The 24480-nt window shown below is 40.2% G+C and overlaps 1 protein-coding gene across 1 annotated transcript in view; it reads right to left on the minus strand.

Annotated features, from left to right (window-relative positions):
* Nucleotides 1–1729: 1729 nt before the first annotated feature.
* Nucleotides 1730–24480, minus strand: part of SFRP4 (secreted frizzled related protein 4) — a 36729-nt gene continuing 13978 nt past the window's right edge. The window contains exons 4-6 of the mRNA XM_089687056.1: nt 17760–17958; nt 9127–9190; nt 1730–3471 (exon numbers count right to left, since the gene is read on the minus strand). Of these exons, the coding sequence (XP_089543182.1) occupies nt 3292–3471; nt 9127–9190; nt 17760–17958 (443 nt within the window). The 3' untranslated portion in view covers nt 1730–3291. The remainder of the gene's footprint in view (nt 3472–9126; nt 9191–17759; nt 17959–24480) is intronic.

Below are 24480 nucleotides of genomic sequence, written 5' to 3' on the forward strand. Positions count from 1 at the left end.
ATAGAAATCACACCTGAAAGCAGATAAAAAGGAGAGACGTTCACTTAACCTTTGCATTGTGTGTCTGTCTGTGCCACACTAAGCATGGACAACAGAAAGAGGAGACGAGAACTGTCTGAGGACCTGAGAACCAAAATTGTGGCAAAATATCAACAATCTCAAGGTTACAAGTCCATCTCCAGAGAACTAGATTTGCCTTTGTCCACAGTGCGCAACATTATCAAGAAGTTTGCAACCCATGGCACTGTAGCTAATCTCCCTGGTCGTGGACGGATGAGGAAAATTGATGAAAGATTGCAACGCAGAATAGTCCGGATGGTGGATAAGCAGCCCCAAACATGTTCCAAAGACATTCAAGCTGTCCTGCAGGCTCAGGGAGCATCAGTGTCAGCGCGAACTATCCGTCGACATTTAAATGAAATGAAACGCTATGGCAGGAGACCCAGGAGGACCCCACTGCTGACACAGAGACATAAAAAAGCAAGACTACAGTTTGCCAAAATGTACTTGAGTAAGCCAAAAGCCTTCTGGGAAAACGTCTTGTGGACAGATGAGACCAAGATAGAGCTTTTCGGTAAAGCACATCATTCTACTGTTTACCGAAAACGGAATGAGGCCTACAAAGAACAAAACACAGTACCTACGGTAAAATATGGTGGAGGTTCAATGATGTTTTGGGGTTGTTTTGCTGCCTCTGGCACTGGGTGCCTTGACTGTGTGCAAGGCATCATGAAATCTGAGGATTACCAAAGGATTTTGGGTCGCACTGTAGGGCCCAGTGTCAGAAAGCTGGGTTTGCGTCCAAGATCCTGGGTCTTCCAGCAGGACAATGACCCCAAACATACGTCAAAAAGCACTCAGAAATGGATGGCAAAGAAGCGCTGGAGAGTTCTGAAGTGGCCAGCAATGAGCCCAGATCTAAATCCCATTGAACACCTGTGGAGAGATCTTAAAATTGCTGTTGGGAAAAGGTGTCCTTCCAATAAGAGAGACCTGGAGCTGTTTGCAAAGGAAGAGTGGTCCAAAATTCCGGGTGAGAGGTGTCAGAAGCTTATTGATGGTTATAGGAAGCGACTGATTTCAGTTATGTTTTCCAAAGGGTGTGCAACCAAATATTAAGTTAAGGGTGCCAATACTTTTGTCCAGCCCATTTTTGGGGTTTTGTGTGACATTATGTCATATTTGCTTTTCTGCCTCTGTTTTATATTTGTTCCAATACATACAAAGGGAATAAACATGTGTATAGCAAAACATGTGTTAATGCAATACCTTTTTTGTGTGAAATACTTGATTTTCAGGAAAAATATCAAGGGTGCCAACAATTTCGGCCATGACTGTATGAATTATATCATGTCAAAGGAAGACATTTTTGTTATTCTATATGTGGAGTCAATAAGTGGTTTACTGATGTTCATGTTATTCTTTAAGGGCTATAAATGTGTACTCCGATAAGCCATGATAATTGTTTAATGTTTGTTAAATAAAGATTGTATGTGATTTTCCAACTATGTTAGCAATTGTTTAAATTTTTAAGGTGCCTATAAAATCCCAGCTACAGGCTTGTTTGTTTTTTGCAGTCAGTATTATTTAGGATAATAGCACACCTTAGCATTAAATATTCCTCTTTATGGTATACCGCTGAAGTTGGTTTTGGTCACAGTGTACTTGCATTTGTAAAAATGAGTGAAGTGCAAATAAGTGAAGTAAAAAACATTATGGAATAAATAGCTCAAAATCAAAGATGATTTATTTTGAAAAATCATTTGGCCATGTTATGTTATGGATATACATACAACTTTTAATTAGTTTCACCAAGAACAAATCCCAAGTCTATTCGGTACTAAGACCTTCTGTATGTATTGCAGTTATAGAGCTTTGTCATGGTAATCTCACTACTTTCCAGGATGAGTTTACAAAGTGCATTGAACATCATAATAACATAGTTTGACCATAATATATAAAAACATTCAAATATGAATTGCAGTTTAACTGGACTTTTGGAGTCAACACAGTATTTGAATTTTCCTGTACATCTTGAACTATTGTATATAGTAAGCAATCAGATACTGGCTGTCACTTTGCTGGTGGAGGTTAGAACATTGAAGGCAATATTAAATTTAGTTAATTGGTCCTATGGATACCACATACACTTTCCTTATGTATATTTTTTAGAAGTCTGCCCTACTGGAATCAGAATTCTACTTTCCATCTGACATGTGTAACAGCCTCCATAAAGCGAGGACCATTTTTATTGGCCTCAAATGTAGGAAAACCTGAGAACCAAGTTGGAGAAATATTTCTGCTGAAGAGCCAGAGAAGAGTCTTAGAAATCCAGTGGCAGGATCCACCAAATAAAAAAAAAAAAGTTTGTTTCACGTTGTGTGACCCCTAATTATATAATTTAGTAAATTTAAGTCAGTTTGTGCAAACATTATAAAGCTGCACTTTGCAAGCTGTCACAGCTGGGTGCCCACAGTTAAGATAGTGGCGCAAGGGACAGAAGACTGCAGGTGAACCCGGCTGGGGTGAGCACACCACTGGATCATTGGACAGATGAGTGGCTGTTTTTTTAAAAGTCAGCAGCTACAGTTTTTGTAGTTGCTGTCTTTTATTTTTTTTTTCACAGGAGACTGGAGAACCACTTTAAGAAGCAATGTTGTCTTTGTATGTGATGTGTAACAACAGAAAAGGGTATAATTACAGCTGATTCCCCAGAGGATGAGAGAGCGCATGTGTACGTGATGAACAAAGCAAATACAAATCTTTCAACTGTTGGGTTCTTATCAAACATTATTCTACCATCTCATAGAGTTTTTTTTTTATATAATTATAAATCTGATCTGCCATATTATAACTTGAAGATATATACTGTATATCGTAACTATCTAAACAACAGAGGCCAGTCTGCAGTAAAACTATGATAAAATGGAAATAAAGGTGGAATTATTTGTGAAAATGCTTGTTTACAGTATCTATACAGAACAAGACAGGAGTGCAATAAATTCATTGACTCAACTTAAGAGACTTGTAGAGTGTAATATGAAAACAAATATGGACAATATCCTGCACCTTGGCTACCAAGTTTGTAACCAACATCTTTTTTTTTTTTCAGTACAAACCTTATATTTTTGGTTTGTAGTGGTCAACATGTAAAAAAGCTAAGTAAAGTGCAGCAAATAAAAGTCACGTTTCCAAGAGGATGAGTTTGAGAATAATATGCTTTGCCACTGAAGCCAGCTAGTGACTCTCATCATGCATTGGAAATGTCTTTTAAGGAGAACACAGCTCGGTCTATGCCCTCTTGTCTTTCTGGTCCTTCTTGTTCTTAACATTCTTCTTGGAGAGCGCAGGGGGAGGGTTGGGGATTTTGTGGCTTGTCTTTGGTGGCCCACTGCGGCCTGTGCGACTTGCATTCTTGCTCTTCTCTTGCGCTGTCTTCACTTGTTGCTCTTGTAATGTCTGTTCCCATCTCTTAAAAAAAATGCAACTGTCAATATACAGTAACTTGGTGGAAGGAAATATTATTCTAGAGTAAGTAATCTTTAACCTCCCTAGCGGTCTGATTATGTCCATATTTCTGTGCTCAAAGCGGTACATTTTTTTGCATAGAAATATGTATTTTTTTTATTGTAGGCCTGTAATTTTTAGGAATAACTCACTGAAATCTGTCCGAACAAGAGTCTAGTAAACATCCCGGGTAGGATAAAACTTGAAACACGAAATCATAAATTATAATTTAATAAATAATCATAAAAAATAATAATATAATAATAATAAATTTAATTCAATAATATAATCAAACCAAAAACACTGAAATTTGAAATATAGCGCCAAGTTCGCACATCACTGAGCAAAGTCGCAAAATCGTTTTCAGTGTCTGATGACGAATTTCCCCACGAATCATTATCACTCAATTCTGCAAGTGGTTCTGATTTACTATCACTGATCTCTAGCTGGTCTAAAACCACTTTTGACCTAAAGGGACGCTTTTTGGCCGCCATGGATTTTTCTAAGTTTCCAGGCAGAAAGAACAGTCAAAATGCAGGCAGGGGACAGGACAAAGCAGTAGGGACAAAATGTATGTGAAATGGTTTGATACAGTAATGTTATACTATGTGATATTAGTGATTTTAGTGAATGTCACTTTTTGTCATTTTCAAATTTCCCGCCGTTCCGTCCCCGTACGTCCCGACGCTCGCAGGGGACGCAACCCAGATGACAGATGTCGGCATCCGCCGGATTACATTGCCGGGGACACTGCAGGAGGGACATCGCGGGAGCGCAGCACAAGGTAAGTGATTGAGGGATCCCGGAGCAGCGCTGCAGGGTATTCCCAAGTGTAGCTTGGGGTTACCGCTTTTGGTACTGAAACTTTACCCCAAGCTACACCCGGGAATACCGCCAGGGAGGTTAAACATGCTTAGGAAAAGCATAGATCTACAATATCGAGAAAAAAAAAATACAAAATATGTATTAAAAAATGGTCAGACTCGAAGGACCACTTGGTCTTTTTTGTGCTGTCACTTTTGTGTGTTTCTGTTTATTAAAGCTGGATAATGCAAATATCGAAAGTTCTTAATCTTTTTGGTGAAAAGCCACTATTCACAGTATCCTGTTGCTGTGCATTCTGGTTCATATGAAAGGGTGAATACACTGTGCAATACACTAGAGTAGCCAATCAGCAATTATCTGTCAGTATTCTGTCTGTGCTAAACTTAAAAGAAAAACAATATCAGTTGAATTTCATGGAGTTCAGACTAAACAAAAAGCCCTCACAGGACTTGACCACCACGTAAATGGTAGTCACAATATACCCTTCACCACTTTAATTCAAGACATGTCATATGAGTGATCCTTGTTCTACCTGCATATACATGATCAGACAGCTGATCATCACTTCTGTAGGAAGTTGTTGGACATCCCATTTAAAAACCATTGACATTGTTATTATAAGGTTGCACCCCCCCCCCCCCCTTGTAACTATATCAGCCTTTATTCTTCTAAGAAGCCTTTCCAAAAGGTTTTGGAATGTGTCTGTGGGAATGTATGCCAAAACAAGATTTATGAGGTTAGGAATAATGTAGGATAAAAAGACCAGCATTATGATTCAGCTCAAAGGGATTTAGTGGAGTTGATGTCGGAAATTTGTGTAGGTTACCTGGGTTCCTCCACTCTGAAAATGAACTTGGATGTCCTCCGAATTCAGCTCTATCAGAACTATCAAATCATGTTTTTTTTTTTAATCCAATCAGCTGCAAGCCAGGTCATTCCCCACCCTGCAGCATATGTAAGCCAAGGGGCATGATGCTAATGATGTCAGAGCGACTTACAGTATATGGACATATTCCCATATTTAATCAATGACATTGACTAAATATGGGTATGAGTCCATATTAGCGCACTGATGTCTTCGGCATCCCACATCTCTGTTTGTGTGTACTGTGGGGGGAGGAATAACCACACCAAACTCATTAAACTATGTCTTTATGGAGCTGTCTTTTAACAAAAGGGCACAGTAATCCTGGATCAGAGAAGGGCCTTTTTCAATCCTTTGATCCAAGGTTGAAAGTGGAAAATTCTCGAAAATGTCTTTATATGCTACAGAATAGACCAGTGTTTCTCAACAGGGGTGCTGCGGTACCCTTGGGTGCCGCATTAAAATTGCCCAAAAATTCCCCAATCCATCACCACCAGTACTGTATTTTCTTTACAGCGGTGCTGGTCTGCTGAGTAAATAGCTCATACAGATGTCGCTGGCACTCAGAAAGCTCTGCAGGCAACCCACCTACATCTTGCCAACTGATGATGTCATCACGTCCCACGTGACTTTCTGGGAGTGTGTGCGGCTAGCGGTCTGCTCTATCTGCAGTGGTGGTTTGCTATGTGGTTTTAATTACTTTCTAAATGTTGTGCTACACTTTTTTATTTTGTATTCTTCTTACACATTGCCCTGCTGCAGTTTGGCCACAGTGTGGGTGCAGCACAGGGTACCCGTGTTTTTTGTGCGCATTGCCTGTGGTTTCCTATGAAATGTGTGTACACATGTGAGTGTGTCTGTATCTGTGTGGTGTGTACATGTGTCTGTATGTGTTTGTGTGTAAAAATGTGTCCCTGTGTGTATGTATATACATGTGTCCTTGTGTGTACATGTATGAGTGTATCTGTATGTTTGTGTGATTTGTACATGTGTTTGTGTGTGTACAAGTGTCCTTGTGTGAGAGTGTGTCCATGTGTGAGAGTGTGTCCATGTGTGTTTATACATGTGTCCGTGTGTGTGAGAGTGTGTCCATTTGTGTTTATACATGTGTCCGTGTGTGTGAGAGTGTGTCCATGTGTGTTTATACATGTGTCCGTGTGTGTGAGAGTGTGTCCATGTGTGTTTATACATGTGTCCGTGTGTGTGAGAGTGTGTCCATGTGTGTTTATACATGTGTCCGTGTGTGTGAGAGTGTGTCCATGTGTGTTCATAAATGTGTCCGTGTGTGTGAGAGTGTGTCCATGTGTGTTCATACATGTGTCCGTGTGTGTGAGAGTGTGTCCATGTGTGTTTATACATGTGCCCGTGTGTACATGTGTCTGTGTGTGTATGTGTGTGCACATGTGTCTGTATGTGTGTGTGTTTTCATGTGTCTGTATGTCTGTTGACGTGTGTGTGTACGCACATTACTTTTAATCCTGACCCCCTATTCCTGTACTATCAGAACTGCTTTTTTAGGGCTTGTTCATAATAGCAACATGGACTGTGGCTCCTTTGAAAAGCAGTCCATGCTCAGATTGCTTTTCAGAGGCATTTGACAGGTGGTAAAGAGACAATGTGTTGCTTCCTCTACCACCTGTTTTAACCTCCTAAATGCAGCATCACCACACCACAACCGCGAGTAATGCACACAGTTGCATGGTGGTTGCAGTGCAGTCCATTCACCTGGCTGTATACCTCCAGCCACGGCAACATCATGTGTACACTCCCAGCTGCTGCCTCTACAGCTAAAGGGGGAAAATTGGGGGTGATAAAAACAGCTCAACCACATGTTTTTATCACCCCCAACCGCACATGTGAACAAGCCCTTGGTTCACATCTGTGTAGCTGTATGCTGTGTGTAGCGCAGCCCATTCATTTCAGTGGGCTGCTCTATCTACAGAAATGCTGGGGAAGAAGTCTCTGACCCCTTTTTTAAAATTGTGCCACACCAAAACACCCTGCTTTCCGTGACACGCAGTGATGTGAACCAAGCCTTGCATAGGGGTGCATCCAGACTAAAAATACTTTTCAAGGGCATCCCGATTGGAAAAATGTTGAGAAACACTGGAATAGACAGTACCCTTCACTGGAAACTCTTGAACTCAATTATTTGGAAGGTGATCTATGTACTTTAGGCTATATAGTAGGCCGGGCTGTGGTGTTTGTAAAGACTAGCTAAGGCACAGGTACCTAAGTGGAAGAATGTTCTTTCACTCAGTAAAAAGAGAGCCAGCAGAAAGGGAGCCCATGCAAAAAATTGTTTGCTTTAGGGAACTATGAGCCCCAAAACACTACTCTTAGCCAGTTGTCAGTTTAAAGTACACCAAAAGGATACAATAGAGCAAGAAGGCACTCACAAAGACTTGTCCAAAAGTAATATGAACCTTTCATGACTGGTGCTTTCAGAGGGTGAAACTTACAAATTACCAACATTAAACTGATCACACACATTTACTTAAGTAAAAAAGTTTACATCAATCCAATTCTATAGTATTATGATTGAAGTTCATTGTTTCAATGTATATACTGTGAATATGCAAACATCTTTTACACATTTATATAGCAATGTTGAGTGATTTAAATAATCAACTTTGAGGTTTAGCACTTACAGTTTCAACAATGAACATTAAAATAATTTTTCCCATTCCATTATTTTCTTCTTTTTTTCCAAGCACATAAATGCAAAGAAGACAGAACATACTTACCTTTCTTGCCACCCATGCTGCTTAGTGCTCTCATGTGCAGAGAATTAGCCTCTCAAAGTCTAATAGAAAATTGACCAGTCCAGTTGTGTTAAATTTGTGGTTCCTCGCAGCTCATTGGTTCCTCCTTCTAATATCATGTCACTACTCTAACCTACAGGCAGGTGCGGACTGAGAACTCATGGGGCCCCCGGGCAATAGGGGATCATGGGGCCCCTGTGTCCTTGCCCAAACTCAAAAAAGCCTATGAAAAAGGTAACGGGGGCATCTCATGGGGCCTACTGACCCTGGGCCCTTGGGCAGTGCCCAAGTTTCCAAATGGTCAGTCCGCCCATGCCTACAGGAGGTGTTGCAGGGGACCACCCACATGGAAGAAAAATATATTTGAAATATATTCTAAAAATAGTCTTCTCAAATATATTGACATATATATATATATATATATATATATAGCATGTTTAAATGCATTTGTATTACAAAATATATGAAAAAATATTTTTAAAAATACATTTCAGATAGACTGCATGTCTTTAAAAATACAAATCTACATTTTTGGAATGCATTTACAAATATATGTAAAAATATATGTTAAAATTACTTTTTTTATATGTTAAAAAAATCTGAAGAATATATTTAAAAAAAATATATTTAAAAAAATATATTTTAAAATATATTCAGATTTTTTTAACATATAAAAAAAGTCATTGTAGCATATATATGTTTACATGTATTTGTAAATGCATTCCAAAAATGTAGATTTGTATTTTTAAAGACATACAGTATATTTGAAATGTATTTTAAAAATATTTTTCATATATTGTGTAATAAAAACGCATTTCAACATGCAGTATATATATATATATGTGTGTATGTATGTATATATATATATATATATATATTGAAATATATTGAATATGGCCAAAATTGTAGCATTTCAAATATATGCCAATATACTTGGGAAGAATATTTTTAAAATATATTTCAAATATATTTTTCTTCCATTTGGGCACTGAGATTGACACTCCCAAAAATGTTGGTTTCCCAGTGAACTCAAGGGGCAGGAAAGACAAGTTTGTGCTTTACAGGTACAGTATGTGCTTGACTATAAAATGTTAACAGATGACAGGGTCTCTTTAAACACTGTTAGAAAAAAAGTATACCTACAAATGGACATGCATAAAATACCTTGAACCTTTTGTTTAGCTGGTCTTTCCATTTTTCTACTATACACCCATCAAGAAGCATCATCCTAGGATTAAAAACAATGTTGTATATTACGTATGATAAATGTTCACATAGTTCAGTAGGCTCTAATGTCAAAGCTTTAACATAATCTCTCCAATTTAGCTAGGCCACTGTATTTTAAACATTTCATTGGAGTCAACTGAAAATGACTGTCACTTTTTTGAAAATAAGTATAATTATCCTAAGGTACTAACTTTGTGAATTGAGCCTAATTTCTGTAATTAGAAAACTCGATAAAAGAAATTATATCAAGAATGATACATTTTTCAAACATGAAAAACAAGAAAATGTGGTTTGTAACATTTGCTGTTTTATATACAGTATTTGGCAAATGCTACTAAGACCTGAATTTCCCACCAAAGTATGCGAAATCCAGATGTGTGTGATTGTGACTTTATCCATCAATGATACATGCAGGAAATGTACTTACTACAATGTCCTACCTACAGGAAAAGATCTGATGGAGTGACTGCATATCTACTGCTACATGCATAGCAATATGCCTCTAAGCCATCATTGTATTATATTCTTTGATTTTTTGTTATTAAAGAATTGTTTACTAAAACCAGGGATTCTAGGGATTACTACACCCCTTGGGTATGAAAAACCAAATGATGGGGTTATGGAACTGAATCTCTGAATAACTTTGAAATCATTGAAATGGGATTAACTGCATTAATAAGTATGAAACCAATATTGGGAAATCAATTTGATGTTTCAGATGACACAGTAACACTGTAACCTCAATATGTTTTGACTGCAAAAAAAAACAGCAAACATCGGCTACAATTTGCAGATTTTTGTTGTAAAGATAAACATTTTTAGCTACTCTATTCCTTACGATCTACATGTAAAGTAAGCTATTGATATATTTGACGCCATTCTGGTACCTAACAGGAATGTTGATGATTTGGACAGTCTGACAAAGACAGTATGGGGACATCAGTTGGGGGTCTGTAATAATCAAAAGATTAAAGAACCTTGATCTATGGCTTCTTTGGTCAACAGGTAATGAATGTCTGCACTCTGAGGAGTCCATCTCCATATTGGGAATGCCCTATGCACAGTATACAGGGGATATTTAAGCATACTTGTGTTTTATTTATGCACCACAGACCTGTTTGTCAGAGAAACGCCACCAAATTTTTAACATCAATCCCTGCTGTTCTTTTTTATTAACTTTTAATAGTTTTGTTTTCCTGAGTGTTTTGAATTGTTTGGATTCTGATATATCATAAAAGCGTAAACTGCACATACAGTACATACCAAAAATGCTACATGTTGGGGTCAATGACTTGGATACAACTATATCTCCAGCATACCTTGTGCTTCATAAAATTCTTCTTTTTTTTTTAATAATGCGTGATGCAAGCTACAAAACAATATTTATGACTCATGTGGGGTTGCTTCATCAAGACATTGTGAAAAATATGATGTGGTATTTTACATTGCCTAAAGCTGGGTTTTGCTGTGATAATGTGTGCCTTATACTGCATGGTATTGTACAAAGCACTAATAATCTAACACAGGGCTCAAAATTTCAAGTCCTATTTCTGCCCCACCCCTAATTCTGCTCTTAACCACTTCAAGTTCGGACACTTCCTTCCTGTCTAGGCCAATTTTCAGCTTTCAGAGTTATCACGCTTTGAATGACAATTGGTCATGCAACACTGTACCCATATGAATTCTTTAGCATTTTTTTGAGACGGATAAAACTTTATTTTGGTGGTATTTATTCACCACTGGGATTTTTTTTTTTTTGCTATATAAATGAAAAATATATAAATAAATAATCTTTCTTCATAAATCTTGGCCAAAATTTATTCAGTTATCTTTTTAGTAAAAAAATATCCCAAATTAGTTTATAACCAAAAATTATAATTTTTTATACAATTTTTTTACATTTTTATGTTATTTTTGTATATTATTATTTATGTTTTTTTTTTTTTACATACTGTCACCCTAGCAGTACAGTGTCACCATGGTGACACTGTACTACTTGTGGGGGGTTATGAAGATTTTTCTTTTTTTTTTTTTTACACTGAGTGCTTTTACACCCATAAATGCTGTAAAAGCAATCAATTCTCATTCTCTCTAACTGCATTCTTGCAGCCATTTACTACTCTTCATGTGATCACTGATTGGCCAATCAGTGATCACATGATCGGGACCTCTGTGCGAGGTCCGAAGGACACAGCGGGCACCAAATCGCGGTGCTGTGTGCTCCCAGGGAGCTCGCACAAGCAGGAGACGGGGAGGCCGTTTATAAATGGCCACCCGTCCCTGCACTGCCACCGTCCAGCCATTTATATACAATGGCTGGACGGGAAGTGGTTAAACATGTCCTCACAGGTGTATGCATAGAATAGATCCCAGTATGCAGGTAAATATAGAATAGATCCCAGTATACAAGTGTATATGTATGTATGTATGTCTATATATATATATATATATATATATATATATATATATATAATTTATATATACAGTGCTCAGCATAACTGAGTACATCCCAACAGATTTAACAGAAAACATTTACTTTCCTTTCAGGATCAACATTTTCTATGGGGCACTATTCTACAAAATACTTCCACAAATGAGGGCCATTGATTGCAAACAAGATTTGTTAATTTGCACACACAAAAAAGTATCCTTCCAAACAAATTCATTCAGGACAATGTTGCAAAAATGAATACACTCCAATGAAAGTCTTAGGAGCAAAGCTAAATTTTAGGCAACAAAATCCTAATTAAGAAGAATTCATCAATCAGGTGTCCAGCAGACAGTTGATTATAAAAGGGTGTTACTTAACAATGAAAACCCCTTCCCATTTCATGCTGTCAGCAATGGCACCACAAGGAAGAGAAATGTCACAAGGCCTGAGAAAGAAAATCATTTCTTTACACAAGAAAGGTGAAGGCTACAAGAAGATCAGCAAAGCTTTACTTATCAGTCAGAATAGTGTCGCAAAAGTGATACAAAAATTTAAGAGATATAGAACTGCAACCATCTCACAGAGACATCCAGGACTGTGACTGGACCATTCTAAAACATGAATATCTAAATCAGTGTTTCTCTGTCCAAGGCTTGGTTCATGTTACTGTGTGATGCGGAACCCACACAAACTCACGCTCATTCCTAACACCAAGACAAATGCTCTGCTCTTTAGGGGTACCCCATACATTGGCAAACCCGGAGTGTTTTTGGTGTGGTGCAATTTTAAAAAAAGGGTCATGGAAGACTTTCCCTGCATTTCTGTGGGTAAGGCAGCCCTTTGAAATGAATGGGCTGCTCTACGCGCAGCCACAGAGATGTGAAGGAAGGGCTTGTTCACCTGTGAGGTTGGAGGGCGGTAAAACCATGCAGTTGAGCTGATTTTACCACCCCCAACTGCTCCCCCTTTAGCTGCAGAAGCAGCAGCTGGGGGTATAAACATGATGTGGCTGCAGCCGGAACCACCACGCAACTGTGTGCACATTGCACACAGTTGTGGTGTGGTGATACTACTTTTTACAGGGTTAAAACAGGTGGTGAGGAGGCAAAATATTGCCTCTTTACCACCTCTCAAATGCCTCTGAAAAGTGATCCGAGCATTGCTTTTCAGAGGAGCAGCAGTCCTTGCTGCTATTATGAACAAATCCTAAAAAAGCAGTTCTGAAAGGACAGGAATAGGGGGTCAAGATTAAAGCAGAGTTCCACCCAAAAGTGGAAGCTCCACTTGTTTGCCTCCCCCCCCCCCCCTCCACTACCATATTTGGTACCTTTTGGGGAGGAGGGAGCGGGTACCTGGTTTTGACAGGTACCTGATCCCACTTTTGGCTCAGTTTGGTGTGGCAAAGTGAGCCGGGAGTTTGGCCCCCTCCTCCTTCCCGCAGTCTCCTGGGAACCTTCACAGGAGGAGCGGCGTGACTCGCACATGTGCAGTGGGCACCAGGCTGTGAAGCCGCAAGCTGTCACAGCCTCGTGCCCACAGTAGAGATGCCAGCGCCGTGGAGGACAGAAGGAGAGAAGGGACTGTGTCGGTGATTACATCGCTGGACCCTGGGACAGGTAAGTGTGTGTTTATTAAAAATCAGCAGCTACAGTTTTTGTAGCTGCTGACTTAATAAACACAAAACTGACTGGAATTCCACTTTGAGTAAAACAGATACACTCACACATATAAAAACAAACACACACATACAAACACATGTACACACACAGACACATATACACACATACATACACACACACACACACATCACATACATGTACACACACACATATACACACACACACACACACATGTACACACACACACACAGAGACACATGTACACACGTACATACACACACACATATACACACACACACACACGTACATGTACACACACACACAGAGACACATGTACACAGACACACAGGCACATGTACATACACACACAGGAACATGTACACACACACACACATGTACACGTACACACAGACACACACACGTACACACAGACACATGTACAGACATATGTATACAGCACTATGAAACGTTACAGTACCTTACCTTCGCTCACACAGCTGGGTATGCCACTCTAGGGGGAGGCAGAGGTCACAGAAGACACACCCTTTCCCTTTGCTTTCACTTTGCTCAGCAGTGTGATGGTTCTCAGTGCTGACGTACAGTGTAGCTGGGCATCAGGGTCTCAGGCTCAACTGACAGCCTCTCTCTGCCAGGCCACCATGGAACCACTGCAGACCTCTGGCGGTACCCTGGGGTGCTGCGGCACCCCGGATGAGAAAGGATGATATAATCCATTCCATTGCAACTCTGGCTGTATGTTTAGAGTCGGTGTCCTGCTGGAACCTCTGCCTCAGTCTTAGGTCTTTTGCAGACTCTAACAGGTTTTCTTCTAAGTTTGCCCTGTATTTGGCTCCATCCATCTTCCCATCAAGTCTGACCAGCTTCCCTGTCCCTGTTGCAGAAAAGCATCCCCACATGATGCTGCCACCACCATGTTTCAAGGTGGGGATGGTGTGTTCAGGGTTATGTGCAGTGTTAGTTTTCCACCAAGTATAGCGTTTTGCTTTTAGAACAAAAAGTTAAATTTTGGTTTTATCTGACCAGAGCACCTTCTTCCACATGTTTGCTGTATCCCCCACATGGCTTCTCGCAAACTGCAAATGGGCTTATGGCTTTCTTTCAACAGCGGCTTTCTTCTTGCCACTCTTCCATAAAGGCCAAATTTGTGGCGTGCACGACTAATAGTTGTCCTGTGGACAGATCCTCTCACCTGAGCTGTGGATCTCTGAAGCTCCTCCAGAGTTACCATGGGCCTCTTGGCTGCTTCTCTGATTAATGCTCTCCTTGCCCGGTCTGTCAGTTTAGGTGGACGGCCACGTCTTGGTAGGTTTGTAGTTGTGCCATACTCTTTCCATTTTCAGATGATGGATTGAACAGTGCTCCATGAGATGTTCAAAGCTTGGGATATTTTTCTATAACTTAATCCTGTTTTAAACTCCTCCACAACTTTATCCCTGACCTGTCTGGTGTGTTCCTAGGCCTTCATGATGCTGTTTGTTCACTAATGTTTTCTAACAAACCTCTGAGGGCTTCACAGAACAGCTGTATTTATACTGAGAATAAATTACACACAGGTGGACTCTATTTACTAATTAGGCGATTTCTGAAGGCAATTGGTTCTAATAGATTTTAGTTAGGGGCATCAGAATAAAGGGGACCAACTACAAATGCACGCCACACTTTTCAGATCTGTATTTGCAAAATATTTTAAAAACCATTTATAATTTCCCTTCCACTTCACAATTATGTTCCACTTTGTGTCTGTCTATCACATCACCTTGTTGAACACTATGATGTATGGGTTTGTCCATTTTTTTTGGATCACCCTTTTTTATGGTGATTTTTCAAGAATAAAAGTTTTTTATATGCTGCAATCCAACTTTCTTTTTTCTATATATATAGGCAAACATGGTTGCCCGCATTGATCACAGGTGTCCTGGACTTGCAGTGCCTGGTCTCTGATCCTCACCTCATCCTCCCTCCCCGGAAGTCCCAGAACCGACCTCCGGCCGTCCATTTCCTTTTGATGACAGCAGCAGGCCGTCCTTGCCCCCAGCCTGAGCGTTGTGGCCAATGGCGAGCCAGTTAAGCCCTTGCTCTGCTAATCTACACCAAGTATCTGCCTCCGATGGGACACACTAGCCTTGTATTTATTTCCATTTGCCAAATGCGAGCAAGAGAGTGAAAATTTTGAGGCCTGATCTAACACACCAAATAAGGCACATGCATTATTTTCTGTAACATAGCACACCACAATGTAGGTGTGTTGATAAGTTGCATTGGGTGGCATTGAGAATGAATGGCACTTCAACACAGTAAAATGCAAAATTCACATTTTTGTGCTTTTCAGTAACGCATGTTTGCACACATCAACAGTGTGAACATGCCCTTAAAGTGGAACTTCACCCAAAAGGGGAAGTTCTGCTTTATGTACTCCTCCCCCACTTCTCTACCACATTTGGCACATTATATTTTTTTTGCGGGGGAGGGTATCTAGTTTTGATAGATATTTGTTCCTATCACCTAGGCAACCTGAGCGGAAGTTTGCCCCCCCCCCTTCTTTGCACCAGACGTTTGGAACACGTTACAGGCCCCAGGAGGCTGCAGGACCATTCACAAAGTGCAGAGCAAGGAGTCACAGCTGGATTCCCACAGTAAAAAAGTCAGGGACCCAAAGGCAGGTGAAGAACTGACTTCAGTGAGGAAAGCTCTGGATCCCTAGACAGATAAGTGTCCTTTATTCAGAAGTCAGCAGCTACAGCATTTGTAGCTGCTGACTTTTAATGAAGGCACCATGTACGACTCAGAATTGTTGCACTGTTTTGCAAATTGCATGCATCAATATAAAGACAATCTTCATGAAAATTAAATTAGGCTTGTAACATATTACAGAATATGGATGTATATGCCCAATACATCCTGGTTTGAAGCTGTGAGCTTGTTTCAGTTTTTTTTCCAGCAGATCAAATATGAACTGGGTGACTGTAGGTGACTATGTCCTCTTCAGAACAAGTCCTGATTGCAAAGCCAGTTAACCAGTGGATGAGCAAGTATTTGATCAGCTAGAGCAAGGGCAGGCGAGACATCAGAGGTCTGATAGAACACTAATGTCTCCATAAAGAGTGCTTCTCACCTGTCCAGTGCTATCACAGAAGCCTTTTTAGCTCCCTTGTTATAGCAATAAAGTTAACTGAAAAATACAATTAAAAAGTCTTCAAAAAATGAAAATACAATAATAAAGAAAAATTTAAAAAAATGAAAAGCATCCTTGCCACACTGTGCACACACTCACATGAATGCAGCCACACATTTTTACAGTTCACTCTAAACTAATAGGCTGTAAAGGCTTTTAAATTGTTGCCTACTGATATTTTGAGTGCCTTAATTTTTGACCATTTCAAGGATGCACACCTTTTGGACTCTTGACATATTTGGTCATTATTTACTCACAACAATCTGTCAGGGAAGTACCAGCTATAGTGCAAGTAAAGGCTCAAGGCGCATACATATGCGCAGGCACAGATCTACAGCTGTTCGCCTTGCTGTGCATAGACTGAATTGTCCCACGGCTAACATTGGCGCCAATGGGACAATTTAAACTGAAGAAATTGTATTAGCCAGTGCTGTCTGATCTATAGCTATTACCTGTGTTCCTGCATCTGTTCCCGTGTTTGACTTCTGTGATTGACCCGGTTTGTCCTGGCCACTCTTGAACGCTACCTGCCCTGACCTTGGCTTGTCTCTGGACTCCGCTCTTCCTCCTGCTAATCTGCTTGCTACAGTGTAGTTGACCTTTTCCTGTATCCTGACCATTCTCTGTCTGCCATTCATGCCTGTATCTGACCATTTGTTGCTGACCTGACTCACCTGACCACTCTTCCAGTTGTCCATCTGTTTTCCTCTGCATGCTATCTAGTTCCTGCTGGTCCTTCATCTGCTGTGTGCTGCCAGCCCTATTGCATCTACAACCAGCCAGTGGTCTGACAAGCAACTGCCACTTACTGTCCGCCCAGTTCCGGGTCTGCTGTTTCTGCTATCATCTGCTGTTCCAGCTACCTGACCCATCTCTGGTGACGCACCTACTGTTCGTCAGCAGAACATCTTACAGTCACTCATATCTTGCCATACTCTAGCGGCCACTGTTGCAACATCAGTGTTCCTTGAGCTGGGGCTGTAAGAGAGCCCTCCCTCTGCACGTCAGGCTCTACCACAAATTATGTGACACAATCTCATCTTTTGTTTTGTATTAAAAATGGGAATACTGGGGATTATACTGTGTTCGTGAACACGAAACTTACTTTTATTGTATTTTTTACTATAAAAAAAAAAATTTGATGAGCAGTTGTGTAAATATCAAGAAACATAAAACAATTATTAATTCCACATGATCTCTGTTTTTAAAAGATATGTATTTTCAGGGAAATTCTCTAGCCAGAAATGTAAATGATAACATGTATGCAAAAAAATTTAAAAATGTGTTTCAGTTGCGAAAGGGTTAATAACCTAAACTACCTACTTACCTTGAACGCCACTGGTAACACATGATGAGTACATCCTGATTAGGGAATAGCTGTGGACACTGACAGGAAGAGTTGGTAATAAGAGGAACCTGGGACCTTGGAATTGTCGTTGATGATTTCAGTGTTTCTTTAACTTCCACCACTGTAGTTACCTCATTGCAGTTGCTTCTTGTGACACTTTTCACTTTTGCATGGATTACTCAAAAAAAGTATAATAAAATAGGATTACAATGTGTTTATTATTCTTATTTTTTTATTTGAAAGAACTTACAAAACAATTAATTTTACTTGTAGGCAGAATAAATTCATATTATAAATCATAGAATAAATCATATTGTAATTAAAACAAATGGATTGCAAAAAAGAAGCTTGGGGAATAGACATGTCAGTCATTGGCCTGGGTGACACAAGAGCTTTCCCTGCCTGCAATATTTGATAGATATCGAAATCAACAAAATAGATGGGTGAGAGGTCACCCAGGTGCCAGATCCTTTGTAAACATATAGATGAGTCCTGAAGCAGTTACCAAGACTTTTTGGGTGCCAAATACAGTTGTGGTTAGAAATTTGCATACCCTGGCAGAAATTGTGAAATTTTGGCATTGATATTGAAAATATGACTGATCATGCCAAAAAATGCTCTTTTATTGAAGGATGATGATCATATGAAGCCATTTATTATCAAATAGTTGTTTGGCTCCTTTTTAAATCATATTGATAACAGAAATCACCCAGATGGCCATGATCAAAAGTTTGCATACCCTGGAATGTTTGGCCTTGGTACAGACACACAAGGTGACACACATGGGTTAAAATGCCAATTAGAGGTTAATGTCCAACATCTGTTGCTTTTTAAATTGTAATTAGTGTCAGTGTATAAATAGTCAATGAGTTTGCTAGTTCTTATGTGGCAGCACTGACTAGGCTAGATACTGAGCCATGGGGATCAGAAAAGAACTGTCAAAAGTCCTGCGTAACAAGGTAATGGAACTTTATAAAGATGGAAAAGAACATAAAAAGATGTCCAAAGCCTTGATTATGCCAATCAGTACTGTTAAATCACCTATTAAGAAGTGGAATCCCCACAATCGTGGCCAGTGGTTATGGGGGTCTGCGGGCGAGGGGCTTATCAGAATCTGGAAGCCTCCTTTAACAAGGGGGCCCCTAGATCCACCCCCCTATGTGAATGAGTATGGGGTACATGGTACTGCTACCCATTCACAAAATAAAAGTGTAGTGGAAAAATGACAGGAGACTTTGACAAGTCCTTTATTAAAAGAAAATTAGAAAATTGTCCCCCGAAGTAGACCCAATGTCAATCACGATGCCTGCCTCCACCGCCAAAAAAAAGCAGTTGACACTGGCTCCCGCCGTCTGACAGGTGCGCCAGGGTGATATTTTTTAAATCGTGTGATGATGTCACAAGGGGGAAGGGTCACCCCCGCCCCCTTGTGACATCATCATGCACTGTGAGTGGCCAAAGCATTGCTCCAGACCTGCTTTCAGGTGCATTGTGTTGGCCAATCACAATGTACTGTTAGGGTGCAGTACATTGTGGTGCGTGGCAGGTGAATAGCCCGCCGAACACCCTTGACATTCTATATTCGCCAAACACACAAACGGACAATGTACGAGTACAGCCCATCAGTAGTGACAATAGTGGAATATGCCTGTGCAATGTGCATCAGTACAGAAGCTTATAGTTTCCTTTGGGAGATAGGGGCAAAGCGTTGTCAGCCCATAACACAAGGTGCACAAACAAGGACTTTTAAATCCGTATCATAAACTGCTATTTTCTTCAAAGTTAGCTATTAAAATAGACTCTTCCAGTGATATTATCACGTTAAAGCATATATTAGATTTTAGTGGTGGGGTTTACACAAATTTTATCAAACTATGCATTAGTTCTTTGAAATGATCTGTTGGAGTAGATTTTCTAATGTTCCCTGCCTGCAGGCACAGTTCTACACACCCAAAAATCATTTTAAAGCGGAGTTCCACCCAAAAGGGGAAGTTCCACTTTAAGGACTGCTCTCCCGCTTCCCATTAAGGATTGGCACCTTTGGGGAGTGGGGGCAGGGAGGAGCAGGTACCCCGAATTTGAGAGGTACCCGCTCCCACTTCCGGTCTGATCGTCTAGGCGATTGGAAGCGGAAGGTCTCCTCCCTCACTCCCTGTAGTCTTGTGGGACATGTGACAGGTCCCAGAAGACTACAGGACCATTCAGGAAGCGCAGCGCTACTCGTGCATGCACAGTGGGTACCCGGCTGTGAAGCCGCAAGCTGTCACAGCCAGGTGCCCACACTGAAGATGCCGGCCTCCTGGAATACAGGACGACCAGTGAAACGAACTGCGGGGGACACACCACAGGACCGAGGGACAGGTAAGTTGCTGTTTTTTAAAAGTCAGCAGCTACAGTTTTTGTAGCTGCTGACTTTTATTTTTTGATAGGTCGAGTGGAACTCCGCTTTAAGTACCAAAATATGTCTGCAACAACTGATTGATAGTTAGCTCCTCAATTATGAACACTCTTGCTGCTTGTTTTCTATTAAATGGAACCCTTTATAAGTTTTAGTTTGGGGTGACTCAAACTCATCAGGCAGTTTTTGCCATCTCTGCTGCCTTTTTTAGCACCCTTTAAGAAACAAAATTAAAAACACCCTCAGCGACAGGTGCACTGCAAACCCCAGGCCCCCCCCCCACATTCCTATATTCCCATTTGATCTATTTCTGGTTAACATATATTAAATATATTGCAGCTGAAGGGCCTCTCTGACTTGGCAAGTGCAGCAGAGCAAGCTAGCACCTCAAACGCATAGGGCCACTTCCAGTAAATGATACCATCTTACCACCTAGTAATCCATTGTAAGAGTTTCAGTTACAGCCTTGCCTAACCTGCCACTGTTTGCTTGAACAGGGCAGGGTCAACTTTACCAGGAAATAACAAAAAAAAAAGATATACATGAAAGTTCTAAAAATGCAAATCTTTAAATAATGTTAAAAAACATTAAAAAATACTGATGGTGGTGAAAAAAATGCCTGGGTTTGGAAAAGTCAGGTTTCTGCACTTTCTGTCTTGACCAGGCTCTCATTCTCATACCCCTTTTTTGCATAGGGATATGGTGTTGATGAGGCCTAGGACTTTCTTCTTGCCTAGGAAAAATACCCAGTTTGTATTGCCTTCCCTGCTTGTGTTTCCTTGATCAGGGCAGGGATGGTCTTATTAGATAAAAATAAAAAATGTGAACAATTTAAAAATGAAAATAAAATGTAAATAATGTTTAAAAAAAACAGGGATGGTGGATAGAAAAATGGATCTATTTTGACCAACATTTGGCTCTTCGCACTATTAAATTTGAGGTTTCTGCCCTTTCTGTCTTGTTTCACTCTTTCACCTTTCACTCCATGATTTAGACCTAAGATGGTTCTCAGTGCACTTCAGAAACAGCATTTAGAATCCATTAGAGATGTTCTTCTTTCTAATCTCATCTACAAGGTCATATTCCTTGTAGCCATCACCTCTTCAAGGTGAGTGTCTGAGTTGGCAGCCTTATCTTGCAAGGAACCCCTTTATATTAATGCATAGGTACATGCTGGTTGGTCTTCCTCCTCGCCTAAGAATAATGCCCAGTTTGCATTGCTGTCCCTGTCTATGTTTGCTTGACCACGGCAGGGATGGTGTTGCAAGGAATAATAGGTATGAAAAAGATGTATATAAATAAATTAATTAATATTTTAAAAAGTAAATATGTAAATTATGTTTAAGAAAACAAATATTAGTGATGATTGGTGGGAAAGTGGCTGGGTATGGACCAGAGTTTGACCTTCAGCACTAAAAAAGGTAAGGTTTTTGACCATTCTATCTTATTTAAAGGTGGTGCTGAGGCCTAGGACTTCCTTCTTCTAAGGTAGGACCTGTTTGCAATTTTTTCCCTGCCTGTGTTTGCTTGAACAGGGCAGTGACAGCCTTAAAAACAAAAAAAATATAATGTACACAACCTTTAGTTTATGATGGCCTCTCTGAAAGGGAGTGACTGCTCTGCAGAAGGAGAATGGTGCAATAACAACACTTGCAGGAAAGTGGCTTCTCTGCAACTTTGTGGAGTAGAGGACTAGAAGAAGGATGAAAAAGGAACACTGGCAGCCCTTGCAGGAAGTTCTGCATCTTCAAGGAGTAGAGGTGGAAGAGGAAAAGAATGCATTAAGGCTCCATTCACATCTGAGCATTTTTTTTGCTTGTTTTGTAAATGTTTGTAGGTGAATTATTGAGGCATTTTCAGGCTTTTTAAAGTTCTGGCGTTTTTATATTAGCCAACAGAGAAAAATGTAACCAGGGGTGGACTGACAACTCATGGGGCCCCCGGGCAATAGGGGACCATGGGGCCCCTGTGTCCTTGCCCAAACTCAAAAAAGCCTATGAAAAAGGTACCAGGCAGGGGCGGACTGACAACTCATGGGGCCCCCGGGCAATAGGGGATCATGGGGCCCCTGTGTCCTTGCTCAAACACAAAAAAGCCTATGAAAAAGATACCAGGCAGGGGCGGACTGACAACTCATGGGGCCCCCAGGAAATAGGGGATCATGGGGCCCCTGTGTCCTTGCTCAAACACAAAAAAGCCTATGTAAAAGGTACCAGGGGCATCTCATGGGGCCCCCTACTGACCCTGGGCCCTCGGGGCAGTGCCCGAGTTTCCAGATGGTCAGTCCGCCCCTGTCTGTGACATCACTTGTTGCCATGTTTTGCCTTGCCGGAAAAACTCTCTTTGCGTGTTTCCATGTCATTCTATGGGAATAAAAATGTGCCAAAAATGCATCAATCTGCCTGAATAGAGCTACAAAAGTAGCTCCAAAACTTTTTTGAGTTTCATCCATTCTGCTTCAGGAGACTTGAAGTGGAGATGTGTAACATTGATTTTTTTTCTCCCTGAGTTTGAAGTTTCGAGCTTCTCGCTACAAAACACTCAGGTGTGCATAAAGTAGGCACTTGCATGCAAGTGCTGCTAAAGTGCCCTTTTCTTCCTGCTCCTTCTCTACTCCTTAAGGGCATAGAGCAGACATTTGCCTACAAGTGCATACTTTATGCACTTGAGGAATAGAGGAGTATGAGGAAAGCAGGCAGTAGCACCACTTGCAGGTGATTGGATGTTCTGCACCCTTGAGAGTACAGTAATAGGAGGAGGAAGTTGATGTATGTGCAGCACTTGCAGACAGATGGTTGCTCTGCGACTTTAAGCAATAGAGGAAGAATAGGAAACGGGCAAACTAGCAGCACTTACTGGCAAGTGTCTACTCTGCACCTGAAAGGGACCAAGAGAAGAAAGGCTTTGTCAACCATTTCACTACTGCCTGCACAATGAGCCACTGATGGGGTGAGATATAAACCCAGCTCCCAAGAGCCTCTACTTATGCCATTATCACATTAAAAAGGTAGGAAAGAATACGTAGAGGTAGGGGAGGTAGATAAGGAGGAAGGGTAAGAGGAAGAGACGGGATGAGGACTACTGGAGGGAGGAGGAAGGGGAATAGGTCACATTAGTAGGGTTGGCCACCTACTGCAGCAGCACCACATATCTACCCGTGGCAGCAATTCTACCTCTCCTTTTAGACTTGTCTGTGATTTTTTACTATGGTCATAGGTTTTTTTGTTTATATGTTGCAGCTGCCTGACCTTCCTCCTGGTCATAGGATTTCCTTCCCTCCATTTTCTGTCTGCCTTTGCCTCTGCATTGTAGAAGGATGGGCAGCCTATGGTTATCTCTCCATTTCCCTGACTATAAAGAAATAAATTACATAAATCAAAAAATACAACTAGCTGCTGAGTGCCTGGGAGAAGAATGATGATTATACAGTCAAAGCAGAGGAATTATAGATGTGCCTGGCCTCTGCTATGTGCAGTCCAACCACTTCTTCAATACCAAAAAGATAGAATAAAATACCAAAAAAGATACATATAAAAATAAAAAAGCATAAAAACATGAATAAAACAATTATAATTGGGGATATGGGAATGTGAGGGGATATATACATATATAATAATAATAATAATATAATATATTTATTTATTTATTTATTATTATTTTTAGTTAAACTTTAGTGCCACTGGCCAGTTTGTGCAATGTTAAGGTCTTTAGTTTTATTTATTTTAGGAATACATTTTCTTATAGCTTTTAGGTCTGTTATGAATGCTTCTTCCACAGTTCAGCTTAAGCCTATTACCACTAGATTAAAAAAAATCACATCACAACCAAAATTACCTATTAAATCTTTTTATTTTAAATAAAATGAGTGAGACTGATGTGCTGCTGCTGTATTTAAGTCAGGCCAATTGTAAAAGTAAAAAAATGAAAAACACATCCAAAACCAATCAATATACGCTTACTGGGTTTTTTTTTTACCAAAAATATGTAGCAGAATTCATAATGGCCTAAGTTTATAAAGAAATTAGATTTTTTTAGATTTTTTTTATTAGATTAGTTTTATAGCAGAAAGTAAAAAATATTTATTTTTTTTTCAAAATTGTTGGTCTTTTTTTGTTTAAAGCACAACAAATAAAAAATGCAGTGCTGTCAAAATATCACCAAAAGAAAGCTCTATTTTTGGGAAATGAATGACATAAATTTTATTTGGGTATAGTATTGCATGGCTGCGCAATTGTCAGTTAAAATAACGCAGTGCCATATCGTAAAAAATGCAACAAAGGTCAAGTGGTTAAGACAGACCAC

Source organism: Staurois parvus, unplaced genomic scaffold, assembly GCF_062004578.1.
Source record: "Staurois parvus isolate SC_StPar_1 unplaced genomic scaffold, SC_StPar_1.0 ptg000020l, whole genome shotgun sequence".
Lineage (NCBI taxonomy): Eukaryota > Metazoa > Chordata > Amphibia > Anura > Ranidae > Staurois > Staurois parvus.